Source organism: Belonocnema kinseyi, chromosome 4 (assembly GCF_010883055.1).
Source record: "Belonocnema kinseyi isolate 2016_QV_RU_SX_M_011 chromosome 4, B_treatae_v1, whole genome shotgun sequence".
Taxonomy (NCBI): domain Eukaryota; kingdom Metazoa; phylum Arthropoda; class Insecta; order Hymenoptera; family Cynipidae; genus Belonocnema; species Belonocnema kinseyi.
In genome coordinates, this window is record NC_046660.1 from 11,228,074 (window position 1) to 11,253,871 (window position 25,798).

Here is a 25,798-nt window from a genome sequence, read left to right on the forward strand (position 1 = left end):
TTGGACCGTAAGACATAAAGAATTTGAAATCTACGATTTGAAATCAATAAATATCAACGGTCGAAGAAAGGATTGATTTGTTTCATCAAATCATTTTACAACGATTTTTTTTAAAATGCGAAATATGTAAATTGGCTTCGTACTATGCAAAATTAGACACGGAAAAAGTTTGAGATACCTGGAGAAAACCTGAAAATTTTAGGTCATTTTTTCCAGGATTTTGCTAATCGTAAATTTTGACATTGTTTGTAGAAATTCATAATATTCTACAAAAAACATATTAAAAATTATGAAAAACTAAATCCGTGTTATGACTGTAGATTTTCCTACTTTTTGCGTAGAAAATTGTAACTATTCAGAATTGTGTGTAGAAATTCACAATTTCCTACAAAAAAAACTATCAAAAATAAATGTTTACACCAAATCATAAAATTTTATCGTTATTCATTATAAATGTTGATTTTTCATACAAATTTGTATTTTTCTTTGCCGAAATGTTACAAAATCTATATTGGTTGAAAACAAAAATTTCCATCAATTTTTGCATTGATTAATAATTGTGCAATAAGTTGTTGGTAAATTAGTTTGTGACTAGTAGAATGTTTTTAAATTGAGTGGAATTGAGTGGATTTTATAAAAAAATGGAGCTAGCATTTTTAAAAAGGATATTTATTTAATATAATAATACCGTTCGATTTTTACAATGTATTTACTTGTTTATTAGAGTTGGACCTACAATTATCACACACGGTTCTTAAAATACTGTCTTGTGTTGGATTACTGTCTTTGTTAATTTGCATTTCCTTTATTGACAATTGGCTACGTTTTCTTAAATAATTTTTAAAACTAGAGTTAAATTCGTCATGATTTGGAGATTGAAAATGCAAAAGTTTTTGAAAAGCTTTCCGAAATTTTGAATTCTTCCAAGCATATATCATTGGATTCATGCCACTGTTAGCCACAGCTAGAGTAAATGCAGCATTGTAAAGTACTGGAGTTGATTTTTGGTACCAATCGAAAGCACGACTGCATGCAACTCCTAAATATGGTATCCAGCAAACCGAAAAGCATCCGACTATCAAAAGAACAACCTAAAATTGAGCAACAAATACATTTTGAAAATTCCATCTTATTTTCAACTACATTTTAGTTTATTTAATATTTTTTTAATTATTTTTTTTACTTGAAAACGTTTTTGATCTTTGGCACCTTTCGTATCTACTCCATTCGTTTTTAATCGCCGGACGTTTGAGTTTATTTCTTGCCAAATTTGTATGTAGAGCGTCAAAACACTGAACCAGACTATGAAGAAGATTGGTGTTAAAAAAGCGACTATGTAATACCTGAAATAGAAAATTAGGATTAGATTTTCCCCTTTAAATTTGAAAAATAATCAAAAATGTTGCCCGAGTTTTCCACTTTTCAATCTTTGTTTTACGAAGCTTCGATTCATTTTTGAAGAATCGTTAAAGGAAATTTAATACATCAGAAAAGAAAGTACCTAGAAAGAAATTCTTTTTGATGAACCAGTTTGAAACACTTTAAATTCCTGAAATTTAGAACAAAAATATTGCTTTTTCAAGAAAATAGATCATTTTTTGCCCAAATTGTTAGATTTTTAACCAAACGGATGAATTTTCAGATTAGAAGATTAATTTTTTGCCAAAAAAGGCGAATGCTTAACATCAGAGTTAAATTTACGATGAGGATGACGAATCTTACACCAAATAAATAAATATTTAATAAAGCAGTTCACATTTCAATGAAGTAGTAATTAAATTTTCAACAAAGAAGGAGTTTAATTTTCAAACAAAAACAGTTAAATTCATACAAAAGGACTAATTTTCAGGAAAATAGTTATTTTTTCGTCAAAACAACAAATTTCCAAACATAAAAGAAACAAAATGAAACCAATGTTTGAATTTTCAAGTGAAAATGATGTATTTTCTACGAAACAGATGAATGTTCAACCCGAAATAATAAATTTCCAACAAAAATGTTCATTTTCAACAAAATAGTTTATGTTTTAACCAAAAACGACAAATTTCCAAAAAGAGAGATTAAATTTCAACTAAAATAATGAATTTTCAACCAAAAAAAATTAATTATTATATCAATTATATTAGGTCAACTTTAACTGAGTAGCTGAATTTTTAAGCGATAAAGATTAATTTTGAACAAAAAATGTTATAGTTCACATTTTAACAAAAAAATAATTTTATTTTAAATAAAAACAGTTGAATTTATCCTAGAAATACGAAGTTTAAACCAAATAGTTAATTTTTTAACCAGAAAATATTTTAAGTTCAAGCAAAAAAATGTGATTTTCAACAAATTGATGAATTTTGAAATGAAATCCAGAATCTTCAACAAACAGAAAATTGATTTTTAACAAAGTAATTCAGCTAAATTCTCAACGAAATGATATTTTTGTTTCAGAATTCATCTCTTTTGGCTAAACATTATACTATTTCATTCAAAATTTAATTGTTTTCTTGAAAATTCAACTATTTTGTTAAAAAGTCATATTTTTTTTGGAAAATTCGACTATTTTCTTGAACATTCATCCATTTACATTGAAAATTTATCTTTCTTGGTTGTAAATAATTTTTTTTGTAGAAAATTCAACATTTCGGGTTGTATATTTTTTGTTTGAAAATTTGGAATTTGAATTGTAAATTTATCTTTGTAGATTGAAACTTCAACTATTTGATCAAAAATTGAACTATTTTGTTGATAAGATAATTGTTTTGTTGAAAATTGAATTTTTTTAAAAAAGTCATCTAATATTTTGGTCGGAAATTTAATTGTTTTGTTTAAAACATTCATTCGGTTTGGTTTAAAATTCAACTTTTTTAATGAAAATTTGTCTTTTTTTGTTGAAAGTTCATCTTTTTGGGTGAAAATTTAGCAAATAGGTTGAAAATTCATCTTTTTTGGTTTGTATGTTCAGCTAATTGTCCCTAAATTCCACTTTTTGGTTGAAAATTAATTTTTTTGATAGAAAATTCATCTCTTGTTTTTTGAAAATTCGTCTTTTTAAAATAAAAATTCAACTAACAGCTTGAAAATTCATAATTTTTGGTTCTAAATTCATGTATTTTGTTTAAAATTAAATTATTTAATTGAAAATTCCTTTTTCTTTGGTAGAAAATGAATCTTCTTGGTTGAAACATCATGTATTTTGCTCAAAAGTTCAACCATTGGTTCATAAATTTCACTGTTTGGTTATAATTTAATTTTTTAGGGAGAAAATTCTTCTTTTTAGTTGAAAATTCAACTAATAGGTTGAAAATTAATTTTTGTTGGTGAAAAATTCATCTGTTTTGCTCAAAAGTTCAAATGTTGGTTCATAAATTTCACTGTTTGGTTACCATTTCATTTTTTATGCAGAAAATTTTTCTTTTTTGTATGAAAATTCGTCTTTTTTGCATGAAAGTTGACTTTATGTTCACTTTATGTTTGAAAATTATTGTGTTTGGTAGAAAAATCGTGTTTTTTGTTGAAAGTTCGTCTTTTTGGATTAAAATTCAACTAATAAGTTGAAAACTTATAGTTTTTAGTTAAAAATGCAACTATTTAGTTTAAATTTCAATTTTTAAATTGAATTTCACCGTTTGGTTAAAAAGTTTTTTTTTTTAATGAAAATCTAACTAATAGGTTGAAAATTCATCTTTCACTGTTCAAAATTCAACTATTTAACTATAAGTTTAACTTTTTTGTCTCAAATTCGTCTCTTTTGCTTGAAAGTTCTACTATTTGTTCGTAAATTGCACTGTTTCGTTGAAAATTAATTTTTTTGTTAGAAAATTGATCTTTCGTTTCTTGTTGAAAAATCTTTTTTTTTTTAAGTTTGTCTTCGGGTTTAAAAATTAATTCTTCTTGGTTCCAAATGTAAATTCAATTATTAGGTTCAAAATTTGTCGTTTTTGGTTCAAACCTAAACTATTGTATTAAAAATTTCACTTTTTTGTTGAAAATTCATCTTTTTTGCTTGAAGGTTCAACTATATGATCGGAAATTTAACTGTAATTTTGAAAATTAATTTTTTTGGTAGACAATTAATCTTTTTTTTCGTTGAAAATTCGTATTTTTTTTTTGTTTGAAAATTGATCTTTCTAAACTAAAAATACAACTATTTGGATACAAAATTGAACTATATTGTAGAAAAGTCATTTGTTTGTTGTTAAAAATTCATTTTTCTTGATTGAAAATTCAATTATTTGTTTAAAAATTCAACTTTTTGTTGAAAGTTGAACTATTTGGTCGTAAATCACACTTTTTGGTTGAAAATTCGTCTTTTTTGATGAAAATTCAACAAATAGGTTGAACATGCATATTTTTTAGTTAAAAATGCAAGTATTTGTTTAAAAATTCATTTCTTAAGTTGAGCAATCATCATTTTAATTGAAAATTAATTTGTGTGATGGAAAATTCAACTGCTTTGTTTAAAATTGTATTTCTTGTTTGTTTTTAAATTATTCTTTCAACTTAAAATTGAATCATTCCATCTTGATTGCAAATTCATGTTTTTGCTTGAAACTTTATTATTGAAAATTCATCTTTTCCCTTATAAATTCATCTTCTTGGTTGAAAATTTTACTATTTTATTAAATTTTATCCTTTCTTTAATTGAAAATTAATTTTTTTAAATTTAACTATTTTATTGAAAATTCGTCTTCTTTAGTAGAAAATCAATTTACTGTGTCTTTTGTTGGAAAATTCAACTAATCGGACGTAAATTTCACTGTTTGGTTGAAAAGTTATTTCTTTGGAAGAAAATTCGTATTTTTTTTTTTTGAAACTTCGTCTTTTTCGAATAATTCAATTAATAGGTTGAAAAATTATCGTTTTTGATTCAAACCTCAACTGTTTGGTTAAAAATTCACTTTTTTATTGAATATTAATTTTTTTTGTTAGGCAACTTATCTTTTTTTCGTTGAAAATTCGCATTTCTGTGTTGAAAATTGATTTATGTAGACTTCAAATTCAATTATTTGTTTACAAAATTGAACTATATTGTTGATAAGTTAATTATTTTGTTGATAATGGATCTATTTTGTTAAAAACTTCTATATTAATTTAGTTGAAAATTCAATTTTTTGTTGAACATTCATTTTTTTTAAATAGAAAGTTCGTTCCTTTAGAGAGAAAATTAATCTTTGGTAGAAAAGTATCTTTTTTTGGGTTGAAAGTTCAACTTTCTTGGTTGAAAATTCAACTATTTGGTTAAAAATTCAAATTTTTGTTGAAAGTTGAACTATTTGTCCGTAAATTTAACTTTTTGGTTGAAAATTCGTCTTTTTTGAATGATAATTCAACAAATAGGTTGAAAATTCAACTTTTTGTTGAAAGTTGAATTATTTGGTCGTAAATTACACTTTTTGATAGAAAATTCAACTATTTGATTAAAAATTTAACTTTTTGTTGAAAGTTGAACTATTTGTCCGTAAATTACACTTTTTGGTTGAAAATTCGTCTTCTTTGGATGATAATTCAACAAATAGGTTGAAAATTTAACTTTTTGTTGAAAGTTGAATTATTTGGTCGTAAATTACACTTTTTGATAGAAAATTCAACTATTTGATTAAAAATTTAACTTTTTGTTGAAAGTTGAACTATTTGTCCGTAAATTAAACTTTTTGGTTGAAAATTCGTCTTCTTTGGATGATAATTCAACAAATAGGTTGAAAATTCAACTTTTTGTTGAAAGTTGAATTATTTGGTCGTAAATTACACTTTTTGATAGAAAATTCAACTATTTGATTAAAAATTTAACTTTTTGTTGAAAGTTGAACTATTTGTCCGTAAATTACACTTTTTGGTTGAAAATTCGTCTTCTATGGATGATAATTCAACAAATAGGTTGAAAATTCAACTTTTTGTTGAAAGTTGAACTGTTTGGTCGTAAATTACACTTTTTGGTTAAAAATGCATGTCTTTTGGTTGATAATTCAACTATTTGGTTAAAAATCCAGCTTCTTGTTGTAAGTTGAACTATTTGTCCGTAAATTACACTTTTTGGTTGAAAATTCGTCTTCTTTGGATGATAATTCAACAAATAGGTTGAAAATTCAACTTTTTGTTGAAAGTTGAACTGTTTGGTCGTAAATTACATTTTTTGGTTAAAAATTCATCTCTACTTGGTTGAAAATTCAACTATTTGGTTAAAAATTCAACTTTTTAAAGATGAACTATTTGTCCATAAATTACACTTTTTGGTTGGAAATTCGTCTTTTTGGATGATAATTCAACAAATAGGTTGAAAATTCAACTTTTTGTTGAAAGTTGAACTATTTGGTCGTAAATTATACTTTTTGGTTAAAAATGCATGTCTTTTGGTTGATAATTCAACTATTTGGTTAAAAATCCAGCTTCTTGTTGTAAGTTGAACTATTTGTCCGTAAATTACACTTTTTGGTAGAAAATTCGTCTTTTTTGGATGATAATTCAACAAATAGGTTGAAAATTCAACTTTTTGGTCGTAAATTACACTTTTTGGTTAAAAATTCATCTCTACTTGGTTGAAAATTCAACTATTTGGTTAAAAATTCAACTTTTTAAAGATGAACTTTCGACGAATTTTCAACTAAAAATTGTAATTTAACAATTTTTAGTTGAAAATTCGTCTTTTTTGGATGAAAATTCAACTTTTTGTTGAAAGTTGAACTATTTGGTTGTAAATTACACTTTTTGGTAGAAAATTCAACTTTCTTGGTTGAAAATTCAAAAAGTAGGTTGAAAATGCAACTTTTTGTTGAAAGTTGAATTGTTTTGTCGTTAATTACACTTTTTGATAGAAAATTCGTCTTTTTTTAATGAAAATTCCACAAATAGGTTGAAAATTCAACTTTTTGTTGAAAGTTGAACGATTTTGTCGTAAATTATACTTTTTGGTTAAAAATTCATGTCTCTTGGTTGAAAATTCAACTATTTGGTTAAAAATCCAGCTTTTTGGATGATAATTCAACAAATAGGTTGAAAATTCAACTTTTTGTTAAAAGTTGAACTATTTGGTTTGAATTAGATTTTTTTAAATGAAAATTCGTCTTTTTTTAATGAAAATTCAACAAATAGGTTGAAAATTCATCTTTTTTGTTCAAAAATGCAACCATTTCGTTAAAAATCCATTTTCTCTGAAAAAGTTCCCTGTTTTACCAAAAATTAAACTACTAAACTACAGTGATCCTTGATTTAATAATAAATTTGAAGTGTAAATTACCTTGGCAATACAATATCTTCTTCGCAGACAGAACTGGAATCAAAATTATTCCAATAGACTGGAACTGTTGCAATAGCTATTGAACTTATCCACCCAATTGAAATAATAAAAAAAATTGATTTTCTTGTCACTCGCGTGGAATAATTGAATGGATGAATAATAGCAATATATCTGTCTACAGCAATTGCACTTACATTAAAAATACTAGCGCAACATGCTAAACTAATCATCACAAATCTCAAAATGCACGTTGCTTCTATTGTGTTTATCGTTTCACTAAAGTAAAATGCTAAATAATACGGCAATGTTAAACCAACCAAGAGATCCGAAATTGCAAGATTCAAAATTAAATAATTTGATATGACATGTCTCAAGCGGCGACTCAATCTCACTGCAAGAATTGTCAAAATATTTCCACAAACAATGACAATAAAAAGTAAAACGTCGAGAAATACCCAACCAAAAATATTTCCCGGCAGATGAGGGACTTTCAACCTCGTGTCGTTTGATATTGTATCATTTTCTAATACTCTCATTTCCGTTAATCTGAAAAAAAAGATTTTGTGTAACAAAAATATTTTAACAAGTAGTCGTTTGAAAATTACGTAAGATGTTTTTCTGAAATTTTCAACAAAATGGTTAAATTTTTAATCAAAGAAGTCTCTTTTAAACTAAAAAGACGCGTTTTCATCAAAATATTTGAATTTTCAGTGCGAGCAGCAATAATAGAAACCAATGAGAAAATCCATCTACTTTTCGGTTGAAAATTCAGCTATTTTACAGAAAATTCGTCTTTGTTTAAAAAAATTCAACATTTTGAATGATTTTTTTTCTTTATCGACTGAAAAATGTTTTTCTAGGTTGAAAATTAAATTCTTTTACTAAAAAGGCGTCTTTTTGGTTCGAATGTTCGTCTTTTGTGATTAGGAATACAACTGATGACTGAAAATTGATCTGTTTTAAAAACTATTCCATTTTTAGTTGCAAATTCAACCATTTTATTGAAAAAGACGAATTCTTTTGACGAACTTTTGTTGAAAGTTGAACCATATGGTCGTAAATTACACTTTTTGGTTGAAAATTCGTCTTTTTTGGATGATAATTCAATAAATAGGTTGAAAATTCAACATTGTGTTAAAAGTTGAACTATTTCGTCGTAAATTACACTTTTTGGTTGAAAATTCGTCTTTTTGGATAATTATTCAACGAATAGGTTGAAAATTCAATTTTCTGCTGAAAGTTGAACTATTTGGTCGTAAATTATACTTTTTGGTTAAAAATTCATGTCTATTGGTTGAAAATTCAACTATTTGGTTAAAAAATCAACATTTTGGATGATTTTTTTTCTTTATCGACTGAAAAATGTTTTTCTAGGTTGAAAATTAAATTCTTTTACTAAAAAGGCGTCTTTTTGGTTCGAATGTTCGTCTTTTGTGATTAGGAATACAACTGATTGACTGAAAATTGATCTGTTTCAAAAACTATTCCATTTTTAGTTGCAAATTCAACTATTTTATTGAAAATTCATCTTTTTGTCTTGAAAATTAATTAATTAATTTTTTCACTTGTTTAAAATTCCATGTTTTTGTTTATAAATAATTTTTTAACTAAAAATTTAACAATTCAATTTTTGTTGAACAATGCTCTATTTTGTTCAATTTTCTTCTTTTTTTAATTAAAAATTAATTTTTTTTTAATTTGAAATTTAAATATTTTATTGAAAATTCGTCTTAGTCTTAGTTCAAAATTAATATTTTTTGTTGAAATATCAACTTGTACATTTTTGCTCAGAATAGATATTTGTAAGTTGAAAATGAAACTATTTGTTAGAAAATTCATGTGTTCGATTGAGAATTCGCCTTTTTTGTTGAAAATTAATTTTTGTGATGAAAATTGAACTATCTTGATTAAAAAAATTTTATTTTTTTATTTTTTATTTACAAATTTTAATAAGTTCATCCTGATTTCAAATTCATCTTTTTTTATTGAAAATGCAATTGTTCGTGTTTAAAGTTAGTGAGTTAGTAAAATTAGTTGAAAATTAATTTTTTGTTGAAAAATTTAACTGTTTTATTGAAAATTCGTATTTTTGATAAAAAATTAACATCTTGATTGAAAATCGATTTCTTTGTTTGAAAATTTTTATTCGTTGTTTTTGTTGAAAATGCAACTATTTGGTTTAAAATTCATTTTTTTGTTGTTGTTGAAGGTGAATAACATTTGTGAATAAAAGTACAAGGATTGAGCAAGAAATTACCTAGCACTTACTATTTTAATCCTGAAGTTCCAAAAGATAATATTTTTCGTCTTAAAAATGGGTCGCTAATTTTTCTCCTGTCCGTTAATTATGAACTTGGTACTTTGGCCGATTTCTGTCTGGTATCTGCTAGATACTAAAGAGGAAATAATTTATTTGTATAGTTTTAAAACAGGCAATATATGGGTAGAAAAAAAACTGGTTTTTGTTGAATTACTCACGATTTACAAATCCTTAGGTAAATGTTTTTCGGATGTCTGTATGCATTAGCCAGTTATTGATTGCTATTTTACATGAATGTTCTTGTTTTTTTAAACGTTCCCATGATTTGCAGTTTACAATTATTCCCACAAATTTTTTACAACGAAATTTACAAGAAAGGAATTTTCTAAGTATTCCAGAACTCTGAATTATTAAATTAAATAAATAATAATTAAACGAAATAATAAATGGCAATAGTTGATATTTTAACAACACAAAATCTGTCATTTTAAATCAGAAACACTTGAATTAAACGAAAAAAAAAAGAAATTTCCATTTAATTTTTCATATAAAAAAAACACCAGTTTTCAATCAAGAAGATTATTTCGTCGCGAAAAAACAGTAATTCTTAATAAAATATATAAATTTTTAAGCAAATAAATGAATTTTCAACCAAGAAGAATAATTTTCAGTAAAGAAATTGAATTTTCTACTAAAAAGTTTCATTTTATACCAAATAGTAGTTGAATTTGCAACCCGATTAAATGAAATTTTAATAAAGGAGTTAATTTACAATTAATCAGTTAAAGTTTCAACAAAATATAAAAATTTTCAGTTAAAAAATTAATTTTTGATAAAAAATGTCGAATTTTCAACCAAAATTATGAATCTTCCACAAATAATGTGAATTTTCAAGAAGGTAGTTAAACTTTCAAACAAGGCGTGAAACTTTTAACCTAAAGAGATCTGATATTTTATTACAAAAAAATTTCATTTTCATATAAAATAAACCCAACACATACGAAATTTTATTGAAATACGTAAATATTCAACCAAATAGTTAAATTTCTCAACAAAAATTTATATTCAAAAGCGATCAAATTTTTACAGAAAAAGATTAATGTTTTTTTTTTAACTTTTCTAAAAAGCAGTTGTACGTAACCAAATAATTAAATTTTCAACCAAGAATATTAATTTTCTACCAGAAAATAATTTAAAATGAAAAACTTCATTTTCCATCAATAAGCTGAATTTTCAACAAGATGTTTAAATTTTTATTTAGAAAAATGAATTTTTATCTAGAATTATGAATCTTCGAACAAAAAAATTTTTTTAACAGTACTTCAACTTTCGACCAAGAAGTTGCATCTTTAAGGGCATGTGATACTTATAAAATTATCGATTTTACCAGTTTTAGGTTCCGACGGCTTTTTTTCTTTAATAATCAATATTTTGTCTTAAAAATTTGGGACATGATAGCGACCATGGTAACGGACGTCCCCACACACTTTTTTTTGGATTAATTCGAAAAAGTTTTGATTTAGCAAAATCTGATTAATTTGCATAACGTTTAGGAATTAGTATCGATTTTACCAGTTTTAGGTTCCGACGGCTTTTTTTCTTTAATAATCAATATTTTGTATTAAAAATTTGGAAAATAATAGCGACCATGCTAACGGACGTCCCCACACACTTTTTTTTTGTTTAATTCGAAAAAGTTTGAATTTAGCAAAATCTGATTAAGGGCATGTGATACTTAGAAAATTATCGATTTTACCAGTTTTAGGTTCCAGCGGCTTTTTTTCTTTAATAATCAATATTTTGTCTTAAAAATTTGGGACATGATAGCGACCATGCTAACGGACGTCCCCACACACTTTTTTTTAGCTTACTTAGAAAAAGTTTTGATTTAGCAAAATCTGATTAATTTGCATAGCGTTTAGGAATTAGTATCGATTTTACCAGTTTTAGGTTCCGACGGCTCTTTTTCTAGAATATTTCAAAAATAATTTTTCTAGTTACAATTCTCCTGTGCGTTACTTCCAAACTACACAATATTTTTGGCCGAAAACTTTGGACTTGCAAATAAACATAGTAACTAATCTCCCGGAACTAACCTTCTTTGCAGGAAATCAAAAAAGTTTATTTCGTAAATAATTTCCCAGTGGCGAAAAATTGAACATTAGTTTCAAAGTTTCATGCTGTTTCGTACGCCTTCTACGCCGAAAATTTCAAAATTTATTTATCTATATTACCAGCTAGGCTGGTAAGATAGTATATTACACCCATGGACATAGGAAACACGGGACTAGGCATGCCATCTTAACTTGGCGAGCGGGGTTGAATCCACGGGAGGGGGGAGAATTCCATGAGTGATCCGTTTGGTGGCGCTGAAAGCTACAGAGTACAGACGTAGGCAAAGATATTGAATATCTTTGATTATGGTGAAATCATGGACATAGGAAATAAGGGACCTAGACATGTCATTGCGGGGGTGATGCAATGAGGGGGGAGGTCCGCCACCTTTTGATGTCCCGCGACAAAGATGGAAGCACCCACATATTTATATTTTCATGCACAGTTTGTCGGCAAAAATTCTCGTGCGCATAATCAAATGGCACATCGTAAGATGGCGGCTCTCCTCGCTCATGGAATTCTCCCCCCTCCCGTGGATTCAACCCCGCTCGCCCAAGTTAAGATGGCATGCCTAGTCCCGTGTTTCCTATGTCCATGGGTGTAATATACTATCTTACCAGCCTAGCTGGTAATGTAGATAAATAAATTTTGAAATTTGCGGCGTAGAAGGCATACGAAACAGCATGAAACTTTGAAACTAATGTTCAATTTTTCGCCACTGGGAAATTATTTATGATATAAACTTTTTTGATTGCCTGAAAACAAGGTTAGGTCCGGGAGATTAGTTACTATGTTTATTTGCAAGTCCAAAGTTTTCGGCCAAAAATATTGTGTAGCTTGGAAGTAACGCACAGGAGAATTGTACCATACATAACCTCCAAATATACACACGTTGTTAGCAATATCAAAAAATGTTTTGAAAAAAAAACACAAATAAAGTATACGGGGACGTCCGTTAGCATGTTCGCTATCATTTCCCAAATTTTTAAGACAAAATATTGAATATTCTAGAAAAAAAAAGCCGTCGGAACCTAAAACTGGTAAAATCGATACTAATACCTAAACGCTATGCAAATTAACCAGATTTTGCTAAATCAAAACTTTTTCGAATTAAACAAAAAAAAAAGTGTGTGGGGACGTCCGTTAGCATGGTCGCTATCATGTCCCAAATTTTTAAGACAAAATATTGATTATTCAAGAAAAAAAGCCGTCGGAACCTAAAAATGGTAAAATCGATAATTTTATAAGTATCACATGCCCTTAACCCAAAAACATAAATTTTCAAGAAAAATGCGATAGTTGATATTTAAAAAAAAAAGATTTTAAGGGCATGTGACACAGCTAAATACCTATATTTCCGACCTAACTTTATCAGTTAAATGAATGTTTTTTTGAACCTAAGAACTTTTTTTGTAAATAAAATATTGAGCTGAAACTTTGGGAAATGTATTAGAATACAATAAAGTACGTTTAGGTACTGCATTTCGGTAGGAACTTTACTGAAAATTATTTCATCTTTTATCTGAACCTCGACATTTTTTGAACGTTCGTACTTTTTTTATACATAAAATATCAGTCTCAAACCTTGAGAAATGCAAGAGCCGAAAGAAAACTACGTTAAAGTACAAAGCTTAATAATAAAAGATGTAAAAAAATATATTTCAACAATCAATTCCAATGGCATCAGCCGGTAACGTTGTACTTGAAAATACGAAACCTGGCGGCCACTAGACGAGGCTCTAGAGGATTCGTATTTTCGTGTACAGCGTTACCGGCTGATGCCGTTGGAATTGATTATTAAAATATTTTTTTTACATCTTTTATTATTAAGCTTTGTACTTTAACGTAGTTTTCTTTCGGCTCTTGCATTTCTCAAAGTTTGAGATCGATCATTTATGTATAAAAAAAGTTCGAACGTTCAAAAAATGTCGAGGTTCAGATAAAAGATGAAATAATTTTCAATAAAGTTCCTACCAAAATGCAGTACCTAAACGTACTTTATTGTACTCTAATACTTTTTCCAAAGTTTCAGCTCAATATTTTATTTACAAAAAAAGTTCTTAGGTTCAAAAGAATATTCAGCGAGCTGATAAAGTGAGGTCGATAGTATAGGTATTTGGCTGTGTCACATGCCCTTAATAAAAAAAATTTAAATATACAAACCAAAAAAATTGATTTTGTACTAAAGCAGTCGAATTTTCAGCAAAATACGATAATTTTTTAACGAAATAGATCAATTTTCTAACAATTTACGGATTTTTCTAGCCAAAAATAAGAATTTCTTACAAAACAGATTAATTTTCAATCAGTTACATTTTTAACAAAAGTAGGTAAAATTTCTGCCAAAAAATATGAATTTTCTATCCAAAAAATTAATGTTCAACAAAATAGTTGAATTTACAACCAAAAAAGATTTGTTAGTCAAGAAAGAAAACAAATTTCAATCAAATTCTTGACTTTTTAACGACCAAAAAAGTTAGATTTTCTTATTGGGTTTATTTTTATAATTTATGCACTTATGAATAACTCTCGTATTTTAAATAAGAATTGACGTTCATTTTCACTGCTTTTACCATATAAAGATAGAAAACTGGAAGTATTGCTAAAGATACATTTTCTACAAAATAGTTGATTTTTCAACCAAAGAGATGAACTTTCCACAAAATTAGTTAAATTCTCAAATCAAAAAGTCAAATTTTCCACAAAATAGTTAAATTTTCGACCATTAATTAATTTTAAATGCTATATTTGATATTTTTTAAACCACAAAAGATTTTAAATTTTAATAAAATACAGTTGAATATAACCAAAAATATGAAAAAAAATTCAACTGAAATTATAAATCTTTAGCGAAACAAAATTAACTTTTAAGAAAGTATTTCAAATTTCAAACAAGAAGTTTAAGTTTTATTATAAAAAGATTAATTTTCAACAAAAAATGTTTCATCTAACATTTGAACACAAAATATTTAAATAAAAAATAAAAATAAACAGTTGGATTTAAATAACAATGACAAGTTTTCAACAAAATACTTGATTTCTCATCTAAACAGAATTATTTTCAATTAAACAATTGAATCTTTAACGAAGAAATTAATTTTATTCCAAAAAAAAAAGAATTTTCAAGAAAATACATCAATTTTCAACCAAATTGTTAAATTTTCGAGACGAAAATACCAATCGCTTACAAAAGAATTTAATTTTCAACACAAAAATGTGAATTTTGAACAAAAATTAATTTTTAATGGAAACATCGATTTTTGACGGGACAGTTGCATTCTTAGCCAAAAAAGTGAAAATTTTACAGAAAGAGATACATTATCAAACTAGAACAAATTGCTGAATTTTCAGTTTAAAAAAATTTGTATTCAAGAAAGAAACAAAATTTAATTAAACTGTTGAATTATTAAGTCAAAAATACGACTTTTCAACAAAACAATTAAATTTCTAATTGAGAAGTATGACAATTTAAGAAAATAATTCGATTTTGAAGCAAATAATACAAATTTTTACTAAAAAAGATGAATACCCTACGGGAGATTTAACTTTTCATCCGATTAGAATAAACTTTGAACAAAAAATAGTTTAATTTTCTGATTAGGTTTTATTATTTTATTTGGCATTTAAGTGGACAAATGACAGGGTGACTGCCCTATCTGGAGAACTTGGAATTGTCAGGGAATTTTTTTTTTAAGTCAGGGATTTTTTTTCGCGAGCGTGCTTAATTTTTTGTTTAAATTGCATGATAAAATTCAATGACAATGATTTTTTATTTGTAAAAGTATATTGCATTTAACTATTTTGTTGTAAATTCGTTTTTGTTTTAATCGAACTATACTATTTTTCCTTGCAAATTTAAATTTTATAATTCAAAATCAAACTATTTGGCTGAAACTTTATATTTTGTAGTTGAAAATTCAACTATTTCGTTGGAACTTCATATATTTTGTTGAAAAATCGTATTTTTTAGTAAAATAATAATCTTTTTGTTTGAAAATGTATCTTTTTAGTAGAAAATTCCACTATTCCAGTTAATGAATCATAATTTTACTTGAAAAATGAGTTATTGCAGGTAAAGATTAATCGTTTTAGTTGAAAATTCATCTTTTTGGTTTAAAATTTAACAATTCCAGCTGAAGATTCTTCATTTTAGTTAAAAATTCATCAATTTAGTTAAAAATTAATTTTTTTCAACTGGAAAAGTATCTACTTCTCAGACCTATTCAGGAATTACAGTTTCAACTTCGAATATGAAAATGAAGATTGAGACTAGAAAAATGTTTGACTGAAAATTTGTCCTTTTTAGTTGACAATTCAACTATTTCGTTAAAAATTCATCTCTTTTGTTAAAAAATCATCTGTTTTAATAGAAAATTAATTTTCTTGTTTGCAAATAAATCTTCTTGTTAAAAAATTTATCTTTTTGGTTTAAAATTTAACAATTCCAGCTGAAGATTAATCATTTTAGTTAAAAATTTATCAGTTTAGTTGAAAATTAATTTTTCTTCAACTCAAAATGTATCTACCTCATTTTTGTTTGCAAACTGATATTTTTTAATTCAAAATCCAACTATTTGACTGAAAATTTGTCCTTTTTAGTTGAAAATTCAACTATTTCGTTGAAAATTCATCTCTTTTGTTAAAAAATCATCGGTTTTAATAGAAAATTAATTTTCTTGTTTGCAAATAAATCTTCTTGTTTAAAAAATTCATCTTTTTTGTTAAAAATTCGAGTATTTCAATTAAATATTCATAATTTTATTTGTAAAGTGATATTTTTGGTGGAAAATGATACAGCTTGGCTGGACGTTGAACTCTTTTGTTAAAATTTAATCTTTTTGGTTTAAAATTGATCTATTGTAGTTGAATATTGATTATTTTATTTAAAAATCCATCGCTTTGGTTTGAAACAGTTGTGTGTGTGGAATATTCATTTTTTTACGTGAAATTTTTAACTATTCCATTTTTGGCTGAACATTATTATTTTAAATTCAAAATTCAACTAGTTCTTCGAAAATTCATCTTTTTTATTTGAAATTTAACTGTTTCGTATTTCAGAGAAAAATGCAAGAAACAAATTTTTATGTTTTCAGTATATTTCATTATTTAATAAATCGATGGTGCATTGGTGAATTGAATCCTTATAAACTGAAAAAAATCATTATTTATAATAAAGTCGCGAAACTGTCTATACTTCGAATTGATTGTTTAAAAAAATTCGAAATAAACTGGAAAAAAATAAACCTGGAATCTTCAGGGAATTTTTTCCAGAATTTTAGCATACAGTCTGAATGAGAAAAGCGGAAGGACTGTGCAGCCTGCGATAAGTGAATAAAAATTGTGATTATTTATAGGCTAAAGAAAAAAATTTTAAATAAACACGGAAGTTCATTTTTCATTCCTTAAAATCTTCCAAGTTCTTTTTTAACAATTATGGAAATCTTTTTAAATCTTCTTAAATCTTTTTAAATCTTTTTAAATATTCTGTTAAACTAATTTTTCAAATTGAAAAATCATTTTAAATTTTCCTAGGAATCTTAAGAAAATATTTTTATTATTTTGAAGCATTTCACAATTCTCAAAAACCTTCTACGTTTTAAAAATTTGAAATCTGAAAAAATCTACATTTTGTCTTAAATCAGGCTGTGGGTGTTTACGCTGAACTTTCCGTACGAATAGCCGAATTTTGTTGGTACACACACTTCGTTTCTATTATTTACAATCATTTCAAGTTCAATTGTTATTTATAAATCCAAATTTGAAGAATTTTGTTTCAATTGACAGAATTTTTTAAAAGATGCAAGAAAAATCCAATTCATTTTGAAGGGTATTTAGAAGTTCTAAAAAATTCTAAAAGTAATTTTAAATTTGAAAATATGTTTAAAAAGACTAGTAAGAAGTAATCGGTTAAAAAAATTCAATTTTTAATGTTTCTCGTCTAAATTAAAAAAAAAAAGTATAATTTAAAAAATGTTAAAAGTTCATTGATTGATTCTTTAATTCAGAGTATTCAAAATGTTAACGTGAATATACATGTTTGGAACTTAATGTAAATCTTTGAACTCTATAATTTATAAAAGTTAAAAATTCTGAATAATGCAGTTTAATTTTAAAAGTTTAAAATTCAAAAGTTCCACTTGAATGCTTTAATTTGTTCTTCGTTGTTTATTACTTCGAATGAAAAAATGTTTAGAATAGACTTCGATTATTTAAATTTTATTGACCGTGAAAAATGTTTGCGAACCGGGAAAAAACCGGGAAATGGCTATTTTTTATCTCTAAAGTGAGTCAGAGGCCTGGAATTTTGAAAATGAAGTTTTTCGGCCACACTATTGTTTTAGTATTAATATTGTTTCTATTTACAGGGTATATTTAGGCTGGCATGCGAGCACACTTTGAGAGTAATGCGTCGTGGTCGAGAAACTCTTTTGACTTTATTGGAAGCTTTTGTGTACGATCCATTGGTGGATTGGAGAGCTGGAGCTGATAATAATATTGCAACTTATGGTGCTTGTCAAGCAAGAGCAAGATGCACCGGTGTTGGCCGAAAACAGCTGGAGGTTGAACTTACAAAAGCAATGTTTGCAGTTAGAACAACGGAAATGCGGGCAGAATGGCTTGCGAATAGGTGAGTTAACATTTCAAATTAATTTTCCATTTTAATCCTTGTCAATTTTTCATTTTACCAGGTTAATTTCAATGAGATCAAAATATTTTTATGATTTCATACAATTTTTAAAGATTTCAAGAGATTTCTAATCATTTCAAAAGATTTAATATTTGGAAGAAAAAAAAATTATAATTTTCAGTTAGAATATCAGATGGTGGTCTTAAAAATTTTAATTTCGAACAGAGATTTTTTTAAAGAATTATAATACGAAATTTAAAAAAGTTCGCTTTTCCAAATCCTGGGTGGCGACTTGACCGAGAAATTTCAAAGAAGAAATATTTCTAAATTATATTAGGAATTTTCTTTACATTATACGTTGCGAATTCATTTTCTGTTTTTAGTTAAAAATTTAATTACTTCGTTAAAAGTTACACTTTTGTTAAAAATTAATTTTTGTTGTTGAAGATTCATTATCTTAATTTAAAATTTATCTCTGGTTGAAAATGTAAATACTTTGTTGAAAATCAGTTGTTTGACTAAAAAATTAACTGTTCCAGCAGAAGAGTGAACTGTTTTGCACAAAAAACGTCTTTTTTTATTTATTTATTTTTTTTTATTAAGAATTAGAATTTTAACAGAAAATTGAACTCTTCTATTTTGGTTTAAAATTTATATTTTTTATTAAAAAATTAAACTATTTGTTTGAAATTTTTGGTATTTTGTGAAAAATTCGCCTTTTCTGTATGAAATTAATCTTTATGGTTTACAATTAATCTTTTTCGTAAAAAATTCAATTGATTTAAAATTGATCTTTTCTAGTTCAAAAGTCAACCATTTGAATAAAAATTTGTCTTTTTGAATTGAAAGTTAAACTATTTCTTTGAAAATGCACGCATTTTGTTAAAAAATCGTTGTTTTTTTTGTGTTAGTAGAAAATGATCTTATCTTCGAAAATTAATCTTCTTAGTTGAAAACGCTTCTATTCTGTTAAAAATTAAAATATTTCAGTGAACTATTTATCATTTTAGTTGAACATTTTTCTTTTAGGTTGGAAATAATATTGTTTGGTAAAAAGTTAAATTCCTTTGTTAAAAATTATTTTTCTTGATTGAAGATTCATCATTTGATTAACTTGTTTTTTCTTTGTTTGAAAAGGAATTTGGTTTAAACAGAAATTTCAACTATTATTCCAGTTTAATAATCTATAATTTTAGTTAAAAATTCCCTTTTTTTTGTATAAATTAATCTTCTTGGTTAAAAATGTATCTTTTTTGTCAAAAATTCAATTATTCTAGTTAAAGTTTCATCATTTTGATTGAATATTGGTCAGAATTATATTTATTTCCAATAACTTCTTGTTCAAGTCAGAATTACATCTCTTTACAAAATTTTCTATTACAATTCAGAAAAATAGAAACTCGCTTCTTATAAAATTTGGAAAAGGGAAGTTTCCAATTTTAACAAATATTTATTTTAAAAAATATATATTTAAATTTAAAAAAAATTTTCATTGGAATAAAGAATTTTCAGAATCTGACGAATTCTGCTGTAATTGATTATATTATTAATTATTACATTTTATTTATTAATTTATTATTTTATTAAAATCCAACATTTTAATTTCCATTTTAGTATTATCATTTCAATTTTGGGACAAGGAATTTTCTAAAAGATTTATAATAATAGGTTGCGACAAAGAATTTCAGTAATGGAATTTTCAATAAAGAATTATAATTTTTACTTTTAGTTAGGGAATTTTAATAATGAATTTTGGAAAATAAATTTCATTCTAATTTATTTCCATTGTACCAATTCAATGTTTTTTTAAACTCAATTTTTTTTCTGCAAATAAAAATTTGTCAGAATTTTCAACTTCCCTCTTAAAAATTTTAGCAAAGGAGAGTTACTATATTTCTGAATTATAATAGAAGTTTGTAAAGAAGTATAATTCTGAATTCGAACGAAAAATAAATAAATGAAATACAAAAAAAATTAGGAGAATAATTTTAATTCTGAATTATATTACAAGAATTTACAAAAACAATCCCTGTTTCAAATCATAATTCGTAAAATGTGGAAAATTTTTTGTTCAAAATCAGAATTTGTTTTAATTTAAAAAGACTTTTTTGTAAATAATTTATATTGATTTTTTATTTCCTTCTTTCAAATGATGGAAAAGGGAGTTTCTATATTTCCGGATTATAATATAAAATTTCTTAAATGAATTTCTTAAATTCTTAATCTGACTTGGAACAGAGAATTTTGGAAAATAATTTAATAGTGACTTTGTGTGGGAAATAAAAAAAAATGTAATTTTGATTCTGAACGAGTTATAAATGAATGAAAAGTTAGTATATCTCTGAATTATATTTAAAAATCTTTTTAATCAATAGAATTATGACTGGATGTAGGAAATTTTCAAAAATAATTATAGTTCTGAGCTTAGACGGCGAATAAATAAATTAAATATAAAAAATTCCCTAAAGGAATTAAAATTTTGACTGGAACTGGAAATTTCATCAAGAATTATAATTTTCGACATGGGATGGGAAATGTTGGAAAAATAATGTTTAAGGCGATTTGTGGAAAAGGAATAATTTACCAAATAAATTTCTGTACCAGGTTTAGAATCCGTCAGATTCTGAAAATCGCTTGTTCCAAATCAGAATTAATTTTATTTTAAAGATTTTTTTGAAACAGGGAATATATATAAAAATTCATACTTTAGGAAAGAGAACTTTTGTAAAGTATTATTTGATTTGGAACAGAGAATTTTTTACGTTGGACGGAAATTTTTGGAAAATACTTTTAGTTCAACCAAATTCTCTGTTCCAATTCAGAATTGTAATTCTTATGGCCAAAAATTATCTGATGTTCCTACTGAGATGTATAATTCTCTTCTAAAATTCCCTGTTCCAAATGATAAATCTTTAAAAATTGGATAAAAATCGGCTCAAAAAGTGTTAATTAAAAATATTAAGAAATTCGAATTCTGGTCTATATTATTGTCCAGGGAAAAGTCAGGAATTTTAGAAAATGCAGTTTTGCCTCCAACCCATTTAGAGTTCTTAAATTCCCGAGAATTTATGTTCAGATTACATAACCGAGAATGTGACAGAATTCAAAAGAATTTAAGGGAATTTATGATTTTTAACAATATTTTTATTGTTCAGGTTATATCAGCGGTTGAATATAAATTATCTTCTAGCTCATACCTATTCAGGAATTACAGTGTTTCATATACAAATTAAAAATGTTCAAATGTATTAATTTATTTTAAACAAAACAAAAAAAGGTTTTTTCTACTTTAACGCTCAAACGGTACACTCCTTTCTGGCCCCAAACTAAAGGTACACTGGTGCGAATCTGGCTTTTGCATTTTCAACTTCGAATGTGAAAATGAAGATTGAGTCTAGAAAAATGTTAAACACATGTTTTTTTTTGTGAAATTTCCTGCTGAATCTAATGGTTCTATAGAAATTTGGATAATCATTAATTTTTCCCATGATAATTTGTTATAAATAAAGCTGCGTTTTTGAAAAACCACTTTTTTGTGAAAAAATCGCCACTTCTTCGCATTTTATTCAAATGAATTACACTTTACGGAATTTTGCAGTTAAAGGAACTCACAATCATGAAAAAATATTGTTTATGCCGAGAATGTGAATCTAGTGGTTTTCCCGGTAGGTCAAAGTTGGGGTATTTTCAAATGCATGATTTGCAGTTATGAAGAAAGGGAAATGAAAGTAATGCAACAATTATATGATAATCTTTTTTTTTTTAATTTCTCTCGAACTTTTTCAAAAAGAAATGCTTACTATTCGCGACATTTTTGGCATTCAATACTTTACACTCTGTTCAACTTCATTCCCATGCATCTGATGCCAAAAGTCACATTTTGCAAAATGTATTGGAAATTATCATGAAAAATCAATAAATAACAAATAAATGTACATAAACCTTCGTGCATTGAACAAACGAACGGAACTCGTCTACTTGAGAAAAATATTAAGAAATTCCAGCTCACAACACTTTACCACACGTAAAAGGTACACAGGTGCTAATTCGCACAAATTCGATTTTCTCGTCCTTCTACTTCGCAAAGATCAACGAAACTAGAAATAACCGGACTTGGGCCTGAAACCTTGGGGTTCGGATATATTTGTCGTCGTGGGGATAATCCCGTTCATCTGTTTATGATCAAACCCTACCAACTTTTCAAAAACGACGGTGCGAATTCGCACCAGTGTACCGTTTGAGGGTTTAAAGATAAGTCTTTAACAAAATACTGGAATTTTCAACAATATAATTGAATTTTTAAGATAATAGTTAAATATTCCACCTAAAATGACAAATCGTCAACGAAAAAATGTCATAATTTATATTTTAATAAAAAAATAATGAAATTTATAAAACAAAAGAAAAGAATTTTAAAACCAAAACGATGAATTTCCAACAAAAAATTTGACTGTTCAACAAAAAATTAATTTTGCACGAAACTGGTACATTTTTACCCAAAAAAAGGAAATTTCAAACTAAAAAATAATTTTTTTCAACAAAAAAATGAATTTTTAACTAAAAAATATCAATTTTAAAAAATTGAAAAAAGTTTCACTTTGACCAAAGTAGTTGATTTTTGAATTAAAAAAGATTAATTTTTAACAAGATAATTAAACTCCTAACCAGCGAGATAACTTTTTAAATTAGAATATGAATCTTTAATAAAAAAGTGATTTCTTAACAAAGCAATTCAACAAAATGTTTTAAACTAATCAGTTGAATTATCAAGCAAAGAAGCACGATTTTTAACCAAAAAGTCGCATTTTCATACAAAAAATGAAATTTCTTATATAAAAGATAAACTTTTAAATCAAAAAGATAAATTTTCCGTTAAAAAAGACTTTAGTCGAGTTTTCACGATCAAACTATGAATTTTTTAACGAGAAATAATTTTCTACCACAAAAAATTGAATTTTTAATTCAAAAAGACGAAATTTTTCAACCAAAAGCATACATTGTTAACAAAATAGTTAAATTATCTGCCAAATAGTTGCATTTTTATCAAAAAAAAAAGATCAATTTTCTACTAAAACAGATGATTTATAATTTAAAAAAATAAACATTTTTTTAAAAGTGGAACTTTCATCCAAAAAATATTTCAGTTCATTTTTCAACACCCAAATATAAATTTGAAAGAAAAAGTAAATTTTCTGCGAAATAATTAAGTTTTCAAGAAAATAGTATAATACCTTAATTTCTAACCAAACAGTTGCATTTTTATATTTAAAAAATTTAATTTCTGCTAAAGCAGGTAAACTTTAAAATAAAAAAGACAAACTTTCAAAAAAAGAGTTGAATTTTCAACCGACAAGTTAAAAGTTCTCAGAGAATTTATTTCTCGGTTATATTCTCGGTAATATTCTCATTCTCGTTACCGGTATCAAAGTACTGTAATCGGCTCAGAACTCGTCGGAACCTTTTCTAAATAAAAAAAAAAAAAAAAATGCCAAAAAAAGCTCAAGTTGTAGGGGTCACCATCGGAAAATTCGTGTTTTAACCTAAAGCCTAAATTAAAATCGAATTGGTGAGAGAAAATGAAAAACTGTTGAGGGAAAAGTCAGGGAATTTTGAAAATGAAGCTTTGCTTATCAGGGAAAAATGAGAGTTTTGAATAATTAATTAATTTAATATAGGGATGAATTAGTGCAAGTTTTCCCTCTACTCTGTCATCACTTGAACAACTGGATGGAAGCTACCGAAGGGACTCAGCAAGCTCAGGGATTACTTCAAGATCGACATCAGCAATTGGCTCTTGTCAAGGAAGCCCAAGCGATGGGTCGAAATCATGCCTTGTATTCGATTATTAAACGATACAACACCTGCAAGAGAGCTAAAGATGCTCTTGAGAGAGCCAAATGTGGACTGAAAGAGAAAATAGAAGAGTGTCAAAAACATATGAGCATGCACAGCGTGAGTATTTATTTTGATAAATTTGAGTTTATTTTTTTATAAGCAGGTCGCGGACTCATTTATTTTTTGACAGTGCAACTATTTATGATTTCTTTGGTTAAAAATTTGAATATTTTCTTGAAAAATCGATTTTCTTTTTTGTTGATAATTAATTTTTTAGACTGAAAATTTAACTGTTCTACTTTTTTTTTTGGAAGTGTATCTTTTCTAGTTCAAAATTTAACTGTTTGGTTAAAAATTCTTTTAAGAAATTTAAATATTTAGTTTAAAATTTATTTCTTTGGATGAAGATTAGTTTTTTTTTTGTATTTATTGGAAATTATCTTTTTTACTGAAAATTTATCTAATCCATTTTTGAATGAAAATCTATCTTTTTTGGTAGAAATTTAATCTTTTTTGAATAACAATGCCACTGTATAAATAAAAATTACTCTGTTTCGTTTGAAATTTAACTTTTTTTTTTGTTGATAATTCATTTGTTTAGTCAAAATTTGAACTACTTTCTAAGGAATGAATTGTTCTTAGTTAAAGATGCATTATTTTACTTAAAAAATGATTTCTTTAGTTGAAAATTCATTTGTTTTCTTAAAAATCGAATTCTTTTTTTGTTGAAAATTAATTTTTTTAGTTTAAAATATAACTGCATTCCATTTCTTGTTAAAAATTTATGATTTTATTTTTAGTTAAAAATTCAACTATTTAGTTGAAAATTAATGTATTTTGTTCAAAATTAATATTTTTTGTTCGAAAATTAATCCTCTTCGTTGAAAATTGATCTTTTTAGTTAGAAATTCATTTCTTTGGATGAAAATTAGTTTTTTTCAATTATCTTTTTTACTGAAAATTTAATTATTCCTTTTTTTGACGAAAATAGATCCTTTTTGGTAGAAATTTAATCTTTTTTGGATAACAATGCCACTGTATAAATAAAAATTACCCTGTTTCGCTTGAAAATGAACTTTTTTTGTTGAAAATGAATCGATTTTGTAGAAAATTTAACAGTTTGTTTGGTCAAAATTTGAACTACTTTTTAAGGAATTAATTTTTCTTATTTAAAGATTATTATTTTACTTTAAAATTGATTTCTTTAGTTAAAAATTTAATTGTTTTCTTAAAAATCGTTCTTTTTTTTTTGTTGAAAATTAATTTTTTTTAGTTAAAAATTCAAATATTCGGTTGAAAATTCTTTGCAAATTTAAAATATTTAGTTGAAAATTCATGTATTTCGTTCAAAATTAATCTTGTTAGAAAATGAATTCTCTTCGTTAAAAAATTATCTTTTTGGTTAGAAAGAAGTCATGTCTGGATGAAAATTAGTTGTAGTTTTTTACTGGAAATTATCTTTTTTACTGAAAATTCAACTCCATTCTTCGATTTGGTAGAAATTTAATCTTTTTTGGATAAAAATGCAACTGTCTAATTAAAATTAAACCTGATTCGATTGAAAAGTAAATTTTGTGTTGAAAATTCACATTTTAGGGTTGAAAGTCATCTGTTTTTAAGAAAATTTGTTTATTATTTTAGAAAACTCAACTGTTTAGTAGGTAATTCTATTTGCTCGAAATTTGAACTACTTTGTAAAATTATTTTTTTATTTTTTTTTATTTAAGATTAAATATTT

The 25,798-nt window shown here is 25.8% G+C and overlaps 1 protein-coding gene across 2 annotated transcripts in view; it reads left to right on the forward strand.

The window, feature by feature from the left end:
• The window catches only part of LOC117170576 (serine/threonine-protein kinase SMG1), a 94,456-nt gene that overhangs the window by 44,503 nt on the left and 24,155 nt on the right, over positions 1-25,798 (forward strand). For both annotated transcript variants that reach the window (XM_033357414.1, XM_033357415.1), the window contains 2 exons: positions 17,963-18,225; positions 23,901-24,177. In XM_033357414.1, coding sequence (XP_033213305.1) covers positions 17,963-18,225; positions 23,901-24,177 — 540 coding nt within the window. The remainder of the gene's footprint in view (positions 1-17,962; positions 18,226-23,900; positions 24,178-25,798) is intronic.